This window comes from Mustela nivalis (assembly GCF_964662115.1).
Source record: "Mustela nivalis genome assembly, chromosome: 19".
Taxonomy (NCBI): Eukaryota; Metazoa; Chordata; class Mammalia; order Carnivora; family Mustelidae; genus Mustela; species Mustela nivalis.
The window spans coordinates 37,261,013-37,272,865 of NC_139038.1; the positions used below are offsets into that span (position 1 = coordinate 37,261,013).

General features: G+C 53.6%; 1 protein-coding gene across 1 annotated transcript in view; it reads right to left on the reverse strand.

Annotated features, from left to right (window-relative positions):
* Positions 1-110: 110 nt before the first annotated feature.
* PDPK1 (3-phosphoinositide dependent protein kinase 1) overlaps positions 111-11,853 on the reverse strand; it is a 75,332-nt gene continuing 63,589 nt past the window's right edge. The window contains exons 12-14 of the mRNA XM_082713425.1: positions 7,063-7,120; positions 6,031-6,183; positions 111-5,775 (exon numbers count right to left, since the gene is read on the reverse strand). Coding sequence (XP_082569551.1) covers positions 5,659-5,775; positions 6,031-6,183; positions 7,063-7,120 — 328 coding nt within the window. The 3' untranslated portion in view covers positions 111-5,658. The remainder of the gene's footprint in view (positions 5,776-6,030; positions 6,184-7,062; positions 7,121-11,853) is intronic.

The window sequence follows — 11,853 nt, forward strand, 5'->3', positions numbered from 1 at the left end:
CGCCCAGCGGGCTTGCGCCGCGCAGACGCTGGGTTCCGGGCCCGGAATGCAGGTGGCCACTGTGCCCGACCCGCGCCCCCGGTCAAAGAAGAGTTACGCCAGCGACCGTCTACACTCTACATGCTTTTTTATTACAAGACTACCGAGCATACGTGGAAAATTCATCATCCAGTAACTACATCTAAAGCACAAATATTTGAAAAAAAAAGAGAAGAAACAGATTCATTAAATTATATGATTAAATCATTGACCAAATAGAAAATTTATATAATAAAGCCAGAAAAAAAGTTGTAAAATATAGTTTACAATAATTATTCACATTCAAGGCTGTACATCAATACATACAACAACGTGGCCCCGAACATGAATTCAATCCAAATAATTCATATATTAGATTTTAAATAACACAGACTGAACTAGAGGCCAACAATAGCCAGCAAATAACCTTATATAAGAATAAAAATACAAAAGTGTATATCCTAATATCATTGCATTATTTGTTTTCATGTTTTAAATTTTTGCTTTGCCTGTACATCACAGTTACAGCTACAGACCAGGTAGAGAATTTTACACATGTTCTAACTGACTGCCACCAACCTGAAAGACAGCTACCATACTATTGATTCATCCTATTTTGTGTAAAGGAACAGCTACAGCAGCTCTAAATACTGCAAAAATTTATTTTTGTCAACGTCCAATCAAACTTCTGATAAGGATAGAGGCTTTTCACCAGCAAAATGACCCCTATCCCTAAGTCATTCTGCCAGACGGGTTGGGACTAGGGTGCATCACACACTAAGAAAAGGTCTGCCTTTGTAAAAAGTTCTCTGCACGGGAAGGTTGGTGCTTCTTCATACTGAAGAAGTGGGTTCTGGGGAAAACAGGTACACATGCAGGCCGGTTCAGCTGTCTGTCACAGCTGTCTTGAGCCACAGAGAAAATGGCTCTTCGCTGCAACAGCTCCTTCCCCAAACCAGTTTTCCACAGGCAGTCTGATTTGCAACTCCGCAACCCGGGCCAGCAGCCTGCACCCCTCAGACGCTCTGGAAGGGACTCCTGCCCTGATTTAAGGCACTTGCCATATAGGCTGCCTAAGAGGGAAGGGCCACACCCACCTGAGTCACCGTCAGCTCATGTGAGCTTTGGATGAAAAGAAAGGATGTGGAAAGACATACATGGCAACATCTCTAAGAACAGTACCTTCATCGTATTCTGGGAAGTGGCTGCAGCCTCTGCATCTGGGGAGTGAGCTCCCTCAGTCTGTGCATCGGACAGGGGGGCGGGGGACCCGAGGTGTCAGGGGAGGGCAGAAGTCCAATTCTGCACAATCCAGCCAAAATCTCTAGCAGACTTGAGATGCTGCGTACGGCACCTGAAGAAATCTCTCATGCACCTCTCCCCTCGCAATTAGTGGACCCCAAACTACAGAGGAGAAATTAGGAATGAAACCAAACTGGGTGGCCTGGGTTTGAAGCCAGCCAGCCAACCTGCAACACCGCGAGGGAAGACAGGGAAGGAGTCCCGAAAGCCATGAGGGTCAGGGCCACCACCCTCTACTGGAGGAGGCCTGACCGCTGCGCTGGAATGAACTGCTGAGACCTCCGTACTGAGCGCGCCTCCCCTTGAGCAGCACGGGGCCAACAGCCTTCCTTCCGGGAAACTCAGCTGCCTCTGTGGTCTCTTCCTCAAGCAGAGGGTTTGCTCTTCTAAGGATTCCAAATGGCCCAGTGTATTTTTCGAGTATGCAAACGTAATGACAAATCACCCACTAAGTGTGTGGCAAGGTCAGATCAGCATTTGTGTATCTCTGCTGCCCGTGCAGATGCAGATTCAGTACCATTGTGCACACGAAGCACAAGCTTCGGAAAATCCCAGCAAGCGTCTGAAAGCCACGGCAGCAGGGACGGGAAGGTGCTAACATGCAAGCATAACCAGATTGTCAATGAAAATAAGGAAACGACTTTCGGAAGAATCTGTCACAAACGGACTGCAAGAAATGATATCATTTTAGCATTGTGGGGGGAGAAAAAAAAGAGCAGTCTTACTAGGACATCCTTGGGAACACACACTTTACCAGAGACGGATTTGTAACTCTGAGCTTCCAGGCCTCAGGTCAAGACGCAGCAAGAGAGACTAACACCACCTTGCAAACAAACACTTTGTGACCCAAAAACACTCCCTCTAGAAACGGGGGGTGGGCCGGTGGGGGGGCATCAGAGTCAAAATCAAAGATTTATGAGGATATTCGCCACAGCATTATGTAAATAGTGAAAACCCAGAGACCATCCAAATGTTTTGTAACAGGAAAATGGTCAGAGAAGTGATGGTAAAATTTATAACCATTAAGCTCTACAATCACTAAAAACAATGTTTTTAATCATTGTTTGTGATGTGGAGAAATGCCCAAGATAAATGATCGAGTGAAACAAGCTAGATGCAGAGCAGCATGTGCTTCATGTTCCCAGTTCAGTTGAAAAAGCAAACACACGTGTGTGCATGGGGGGGGTGGTCTCTCCTGGGTGGTAAGCCTACAGGCCGTGCTCTCAGAAAACAAATGTTTGAAGAAAGTACAGAACCACCTGGAGCCCCTCGGCAGGCACATGGCCCTGGTGAGTCTGTGCCACAGGGCTGCCTCCTGCGATGCCCACAGGACTTGGTCACAAATACTATAGACGGCTGCAGGGCCTGGAGAAGGCGCGGGTCCTGCCAGCCCTGGCGCAAGCATGAGGCATCTCCTGCAAAGTGGGTGTGTAACGCGCTCTCCTGAGAGCCAAGATCAGAGCAGCAGGACAGCACAGGGCCATGTGCCCCAGGTGGGGCCTTGTGCGGCCCCTGGGGCCACCTGATACCACAACCCAGTGGCCATACTCCTGCTCAGGTCCTCAGAAAGAGGGAAGGAAACAGTCCCTCCCAAACCTGGCTTCCTGGAGTTCCCAGAGAGGGGCGACGCACAGTGGGCCCCCTGAGCCTCTGGAGGCCACAAGCCAGCCCCCTGCCCTATGCCTGGCGAGGCCACATGGCGTGGGACTGGCCCTGCTTGCCAGCTATGTGGTTTAGCACTGAACCTTATCCTTGCCCTCACTGACACACGGCTCCTGGATCTAGTCAACAGCAGGGCACTTTCTTGGTGTGGCTAAATCATCTGTACTTTCACGTACAACTGTGTACACACTCGACCGACAGCCATGCCCATGTCTTAGAAGGCAAGGCACCTGCACGCCGGGGCGGGAGCTCTGAGGACAAGCTGCAAACGACAAAAGCTGACACAGACAAGCACAGGGCAGGGAAAGAACATGTATGTGCCTTTAAAAAGGGGGGAGGGGCCCAAGGCTCTGAGTGAGAGGAGAAAGGTGGCATAGGGAGAAGGGCTCAGCTGTCACTGGCTCAGGTAAGGGCAGTCACTTCAACTCTGTCAGCTGCAAGCTAAACCCCGAACCCCTCATTCTCTAGTTTCAGAGGTTACGATGGAGCTGGTGGGTGAAGCCCAGGAGGTAGTGGCACCACCCAGGGGGAAGGCGGCAGCGGACACCTGTCCCCCCCTCCCCAGAGCAGCCTGGCTGAATGCTCTTATTCAAGCCAAATGCCAGCTCCACTTGTCTCTGTAGCCAGACCCACGGAAGCATACGGTGCAGCAGCAGCCCCCAACTCTCTGAACAGCCCACCCACACACGTGGGGTTCCGAGAAAGGCAAATGATCAACATGGGGAGAAAGCTGGAAATTATGTTCCTGAAGGCCCGGCAAGACTTACTTTTTTGAAAAGCAGGTGAACACAAAAGCGAAGAGGAGGAAGAGGGGAGCTTGACTTACGACCCTGGCCCAGGGCAGGCATGCCCTCAACAGCCTGGCATCCGCCCTGGTGCGGGCACACATGCACACGCACCCTTGCTCATGCACAGCTCTCACACAGCAATGCACAAGACTCAGGCCCCAGATGGAGGCTGCTGGCACCCTGTCCCACCTCTGCTCCCATCCAGCCCCCACACGGCCCAGCAGGGACACCTCCGCAGCCATGCTTCCCTCCCAGGCTGACAAGGGTCACTCTTCTCACTAAACCCATTTGAGAAAGACATCTTTTGTCTAAATCTGGACCACTCTTCAACACGGGGTGTTGGATGCTTTGAGACAGGAGATGGGGGCAGAGTTGTCAGGGGGAATCTTTTGTGTATGAACCTTGTGCTGGTGCCTTCATGAAAGTTAAAGGAAACTACGAAGTTGTTCATCCCCTGGAGACAGACAGACATGTCTGTGAGTGGCCTGCAGGCTGTGGACCGCCCTCACGGGACAACCTGGGCAGGGAGAGGAACTCTGAGACCCACTAGGCCCACCGGCTTTCTCTGTCGAGGAGGCAGCAGCAAAGAAATCAAAGGACCGGTAAATCGTGGACCCCCTGTGGTATGTGCACATACCGCATGAACTGCCTCTGAAGAGGGAAAGGCAGGCCAGCTAAAAGCACAGGGGTGAGCAGGCTGGGCGCTCGGACCCCAGTGTGGTGTTCCTATCCTTGTGCAGGGAGACCAACGCTTTCATCCCGGCAAGGCCCACGTCTTGCTGGGGATAAATGACCTGGCAGCAGGAGAAGGCTTTCAGACTTTCACTGTGGGTATGTGAACGTGCTGGGAGTCAGGCTACGAAAACGTTCCCTCACCATGAAAGGGGTGTGTGTCACAGCTGGGCGACCACTGATACCCAGAGCCCCTCAGCCCTAGCAAACCGCTCCAAGGGCCTACACGTTCCACCCTCTGACCAAACTCTCAGGGGGAGTTCATCAGGCAGCACTCCTCCACGTGGGAAACACTGGGCCCAGTCTGCCCTGCTGCACGGGCCTTCACGGAGTGGGGCACAGCCCTCCTTATCTCCTGGCACGAGTAGGTGCCCACCTCTGACTATGCTCTTTCCGGACCCGTGCCTCCTTCTAGCTCCACAGGGCCAACCCCGCGCAGAGGGACGTTCAATCCGAATAGCCTGCCGGCACCCTCCGACCTCAGCAGCAGCCCCATCGCGCACCCCGACAGCCCGCTCCATGTCTCCCCACCTGGAGCCTGCCCAACGAGCACAAGGCATGGAGCACTCGCAGCCAGAGTGATGCAAGAAGGCCAGCAGGGGCCCTGGTGGGGCACAGGGGCATCAAGTAGGGACACAAGAAAAAGAGCACACGGACCAAAGCCAAGAAACCCCCCACCCTGCAGAGATCGAAGCCGCCCTGGCAGAGGCGCACATGGCTCCCTGCCGATGGGTTCTGTGATAACTGAGGGGCAGGAAGAGCCCAGACACACATCCCATCCCCTCGGCCACAGGAGGACCGGCCGGTGGGTGACCAGGGCGTGTGGCGCAGAGCTGGTGACTTGAGTCTGTTCCACTCGCCCGGGTGGGAGTCAGGTGGACGTGCACAGCGCTGGGTCCCCCCGGCAGGGAGAGCCTGGGGAGCCACCACAGAGCACAGAGAGCAAGCAAAGCGACCCTGAATTCCTTTTCGTTATTGGTTTTGTTCTTTGTGTGGTTGGGTATTTTTTCTTCTTTTCTTTTAAATAAAAAAGCTGCAAGGTTCCGCCGTCTGCGTCCCCCTTGAGATGGCTGGCAGGTGGTCTGGAAGCGTCCCAGAGGGTGGCGAGCCGCGCTGGGGCACGTGTCCTGGCAGCAAGAGCAGCAGCTGCGGCCTGTCACTGCACAGCGGCATCCGGGTGGCTCTGGTATCTGTGTCTCCACACCTCCTGGATCTTTTTGCACCATTTGTGAGCATTCCCACTCGGGTCCATCAGGTAATACGTCCTGTTCGGCTGCGGAGACAAAGAGCGCATGACGTCGTAAGGGAGTCCCACTAAGAGCAGCACCCCACTACGGCCGCCACGGGGACCTCAGAAGGCACATGAGCATGTGGATTTCCCCTGCCATACGTGCAGACTTCACACGTGCCCACAAGGACCCCCAGCTCCCTCGGGTCAGCCCCCTCCTGATGAACAGGCACAGGGGCCCCGGGACACGACAAAAGGGGCAGACAGCCCCCCCGCAGAGCACGGCCTGCACAAACTCACCGTGTGCACAAAGAAGGTTTTAAAATTCTTGGCCTCTGGTCGGAGCTCTTGTGACCACGGAATTTCCCCTTTCAGGACTTTGTTGACAGGATCCACATAATACAAATGGGGCCCTTCTGTAAGCAGTAACTGTCGTCGTCGTGCAAACAAGCCCTGATGCAAAAGGAAAAGGCCCTGCTCATCAGGGCTCAGAAGTGGGGGCAGGCGGCACCTACCGCAGCCTTGGAGGCCGGGCCATCACAGCAGCCTGGGCTGCCGGGACTGGCGCCAGCCCCCCACCCTCTCCCTGGGACCTGGCCTTCCCCTCCGGCCATGGCCCTGGCCTCTCAGGTCAGAGAGGGGCAGGCAGAACGTAGCGCCCAGCCTGCCTGGCCTTCGTGGGCTGGATCCCAACAGCCCCACTTGGGCGTGTCTCCCTCCCTTGTCACACAGGGGAGCGGCAGCGCCAGCAGGCAAACCCAAGCCTGCTCCACCGAGACTGCCGGGGAGACTCAGGGCGCCCCTCGTGCCCTCTGCACCATGGGCAGGGGTGGGTGGGGTGGGGGAATGCATGCTCCCTACTGCCGGTGCCGCACAGGGCCGGCGTGTGCAGCATGGCCAGGAATGGAATGGAGGCCTGGAAACTGAATTCAGAAAGGCTCACGTTGGCAGAGTGAGAGCATTTGTGGAGCCTGAAATTTCCGACACAATTAATACATTTAATTAATCCAGAAAACAAACAAATAACAATTTTCAAAAACAATTCTAATGAAGTAAGACACAATTTGATAGGATTATCAAAACCCTGGTTCCAAGCCAGAAACGAGAGGCTGTACTTCTATTTTACCACAGCCTTCCTGTGTGGTTTCAAACAGCTTCCCCTGAGTGGCTCAAGTCTTCCTGAGCCACCCAATCTAGAAATGATCTTTCGAGAAAGGGAACCAAGACCAAGGATGCACACACAGCAAGGGTCAGCCCGTGGTGGGGGGCCAGACCCTGACGCGGCTGAGGCGAGACAGACACTCGGGGAGGTGCGGCAGGAATCAGACTTACCTTTCGCTTATCTACGGGACCCATCTTTAGTATTAAGTTATTTTCTACAAACTGATGCCTATAAAAAGAAGAAAACAAGAATGAGACTCGCAAGTCAGGGTCAGAAACTCTCCACACTCCTCCACTCAAACCAAACTTCCAGAGGGCATCTGTGACCCTCTCCCAAACCTCTCCAGTCACAGCCCCAACTCGCTCCAGGAACTCGGGGGTCCCCACTGTCACAGCCCACGTGGGCACCCACCGCTCGGAGCCTTCGGTCGGGGTGCAGACCGGCACTGACACACGCCAGCACTGCCGCCTGCTGCCACCTCTGGCTTGGCAGCGCCTACCTGGTAGCAGGAAAGGAGCAGCAAGGTGACACTGTCCTTCCTCATCTGAACACAGCTGGAGTGCACATGGAGCCCCGGACAGGCTGCAGGCTGCTGCGAGTCAGCCTCAGGACACACTGTCAGCCACGCGCTACCTCCCCGAGCAGGGCCCCCCAGTCCGATGCTCAGAAATCACTGAGCAGCTGGGAATCACAGATCCAGAAAGACCTCGGCCGGGCTCGGTTTAAGAACCCCTTCTCCGGTGTTTCTACTACAGTCACAGAGCACGCCCACTCAAATACGGTAGGAGCTGGGAGAGCTGGGAGGAGAAATCGAGGAACACAATTTCGACTTACTGTGCATTGTGAGCAAATACTTTACACTTGGGCTCTTAGTCGGATCAAAGACGTTACTTAATGTCTGCAGGTTCTTGCTTTTGGTTAAAGTGAGCCGTGACCAGTTTATGTTCTCACTCTACTGAAATTCCTTATCTGAGGATCTACTGTAGAACACAATACTGTATTTGCAAAGGCATAAGACAACTGTCACCTCAAACAGTGACACTTTTAGCACTTTAGTATCTGAGCGCACCCACACAGGACCCAATGTGTGCAAGACGACCGGCCAGGCCGGCGGAACTGTGTCCCCCCAACCGACTCAACCTGGCCTCGCAGTCTGCCCACGCCAAACCAAGCAGACCCATGGTGGCTCCAGACCTCACGGAGGCCACGTCCCCAGGGATCCAGCCTGCATGTGAGGGGCCCCAGCTGCATATGGATTTTGAAAACTGGAAAGAATTTTAATGAAAAAAGTGCTGTATGAGGATAAGTACAGTACTTCACTCTTAGAGGTATTTAAAAACCTAACCAACAAACAGAACCAAGACTTGAAGCAGAGGAAGATAATTCAGAGGATTTTTGGAAAGCACATGTAATGATCCACAGCACAGAGAAAGGTCACACAGAAAGCCTCTGCTGGCCAAGAGACCCTCCTGCACGAGCCCCGGACATACGGCGAGGCCCGCAGGCTACCGCAAGGGGAAGACGTGGATTTAGCTGTACTAGGTGTGGGTGGCAAGGCCCGGGGCGCTAGGCGGATGGCGCCATGGTGCCAGGGAAGCCGGATAGAGGCACGGAAAGAAGTGGCCTCCTGGCGTCTCCGCAGCCTCATGTGGTCTGACACGAGACACCAAATAAAATATTAACTCAAACAAGAGATTCTGTTTTTCCCTGAGCTTAAGAAACCGGGGAAGATCTTTCTCGAAGACAGCCAATGCTGAGTCCAGCTCACTGGCAGCCCCAAAGCAATCCAATCCCTGGCCAGCGCAGAGCTGGGGGGACGGGGCGGGGAGTCCCTCTCTAAGCAGCAGTCAGGACCACGGGAGGATAAGAGGGCCACGGTGAACCAGAGTGCAGGCTGGAGAGGTCTCGAGCAAGCATGGCCCACAGGGTCAAGGCTGCTCTGCAGAGCACACACAGAACAAAAGGAAAGGCTTAAAGCTTCAAAAAAAAGGGAACAAAGGATACAAACTACAAATTCCCCAAAGAGGGAGTGACCCCAAGATTTTCAATGGCTCTAAGTAAACAAAACTGAGCTAGCTGCCCTTCCCACATACCCTACTGGGGCGCCCCGGCGTGTGTGAACGCCGGCTCAGCATGGGCGCCTGTGATCCTGAACCTGAAGCTCGCTTAAAAGCAATTTGGAGGGGCACCTGGGGGGCTCAGTGGGTTAAGCCTCTGCCTTCGGCTCAGGTCATGGTCTCAGGGTCCTGTGATCAAGCCCCACATTGGGCTCTCTGCTCAGCGTGGAGCCGAGCTGCTTCCCCCTCTCTCTGCCTGCCTCTGCCTACTTGTGATCTCTGTCAAATAAATAAATAAATAAAAAGCAATTTGGAAATGATGTGTGGAGACACAATACCACTCCCAGCCACCTACCCTCAGAAAGTAAAGAAAAATGAAGATTACAAGCACCAATGTCGTCGACGGTATTACAGTGACACCGACACCACTGCAATGGCTCAGCAACAGAACATTCTGGCACTGCAGGGAAGCAGGTAAGCCCCTTCCTCGTCCCTGCTGGGAGGACCCCACCGATAGACCCCAGCCCGACCATGTGCGCCAGCACGCTCCCAGGCCCTGTCACACGCGCAAGCGTGGCCCCCACTCTCGCGCTCCTCCCGGGGGGGCGGGGGACGGCCAGGGTGGGCTCCTGACTGGGTCCAGCAGCTGTGGTGAAAGGACTATGAGGCAGGATACAGAGAGGCTCAGAAGTTGCCATTATCAGCACACACACCACAATGGGATCGCGAGGGTGCACTCACCAATCAGCTTACAACAGGCTGCTTGTGAGCTACCTTGAAAAGTTTAAGTACTTTTAAAACAATCATTATGAAATTTTTACTTCAAAAAGTCATTTTCTACTCCCCTAAAGTGCACCCCCTGAGCCCTGCACGAGGCGCCTTTTCCTCGCTGGCAAGTAATAGATGCTGTCTGTAGACTCGCAGTCGAAACCATATCAGTCAGAGACTCTCAGAGCGTGGTCAGCAGGCAGGCCCCCACAGCCCTGCTGCACACACAGGTGACACTCACCACTGGCTCTGTGCCCATGTCCACGTGGGCTTGCTCACTGTCATTTTGCAAGGGGGGGCCGGTGTCGAGATACTCCTTCTTCCTGATGGTAAAGCCTGGGTTCTATCCTCTTCAGCCTATCCCTTCTGGAACTTCAAGGCCCCAAGAAGATCATTCTGAGCCTGAGACCACAAGCAAGTTTGAGCCACGGTAAGGCACAGTCGCTGCCAGGGAAGCAGAGCAAGCCTGCCAGAACCCTGAGGTGGCCCTTCTGACCACCTCAGGAAGGCTCTCCACACTGGGCTTTGACACAGGTGACAGAGGGACAAGTGACTATGACCAGTCTGCCCTAAATGCAAGCTCTGGGGACCCCTGTATACCCTCAAACTTGATGGAAGATCCCAAAGAGATTTCCTTTATTGAGACTATACACATTGATGTTTATGTGGAAGAAATTAAAATGGAGACATTTTCAAATATACGTTTAACTCATTAAAAACCAAAAATAAAACCGTCATATATTAACATAAGTGATAGTTTTATTCAAGAGTCACTTTTTCCCAAAACAAAGATAATTCACGGGAAGCATGACCCCGCTGTACATTTTGCAAATCTTAGCATCTGACTTTGGAAAAGACAGCTGGGTTCCTGTTGGCCTTAGCCTTCAGTGGGCTGCACCCCGCTGGGCAGGCTGGAGCACATGGAGGACTCAGCCTCATCTAGGCAAGGAGCTGGACAGGAGGGGGCGCCTTTAAAAGCCTTTTCGGACACCTATGGGCGTTCTTCTCTAAAAAAGCACCCAAACTCTACCAGCGGAGTTCCTTCAAGGTCTGCTGCCACCTGGAGGGGGAGTGGCCGATGGCACTGTCACACTCAGACACTGGACTCCTTGGCCTACCTGGCACTCTGAACAACTCTGCCCCTAGCACCCACCTGGAAAACGGTAGTTTGCTGAGTCCCAGAAATCGTTCCAAAACTGGTAAGTTATCCCCTACGATATCAATCAACTCACTGCCGTCACTACCTCTCTCCCCAACAGTCTAAGTCCTGGGAAGATATCAGACTCACAGTGACAGATGAATTTTCCCAAAATCCTAATTTCAATCTCATCTCTGTTAACCAATACTGGCAGTTGTCTTAAAGTGATGGGCTCATTCCACTCCTTTTCCAGAAAAAAACGGCTCCAGAGCCAAGTCTGAATAACAACAGCATGCCAGTAGAACAGAAGTGACAGTGGTCTTCCACGCGGGGAGAGGCTGGCCGGGCTCCCAACGCCAGGGCTCTGCTTCAGAGAACTCGCACAGCATGGGTGCTCCTGGCACACTTCCCGTTCTACTCAGACCGCTAACAAAACCAGGGATTTGACGACGACTCCTAAGTGAGTCCACTTTCCGTTCTTCCTGTGCGTGCGTGTGTGCATGGGGACCCCAGGTGCTTGAGTACTGACCTGCCCCCACAGCTCCTACAGCACAGGTGCACAGGTCAACAACACATCTGTTCCAGAACAAGCAGGAGAGTCCCAGGGAGCACTCAGGGAAGACCCTACACCCGAGGCAGTGCACACAGCGGACACTGTCTTCTTCGTGCAACTCTGATGGAAAACCTGACTGCACTGCAGGACACACAACCTTCCCAAACAAGAAGATCGCTCCACTGGATGCTGGACAAGTTGGGATGGTGCGTGCTGGAAGCATTCTGGGAAACTCTCTGGCTGATGAACTTGCCCTTGTGGGTGTTTTGGAAGATCAACTCAAAGGAGAGATGATGGGTCTGCAACACGGGAACTTGTTTCTTCAGAAGCTCGAACTGCGGCGGATAGAGGTGACTCTCTGACGCCGACTCCAGGCCTGGGCTGGTAACTGCAGGCCCCCGGTGGGAGGGAGGTGGCTCAGATGTCAAGTGTCTTCCGGTTCACT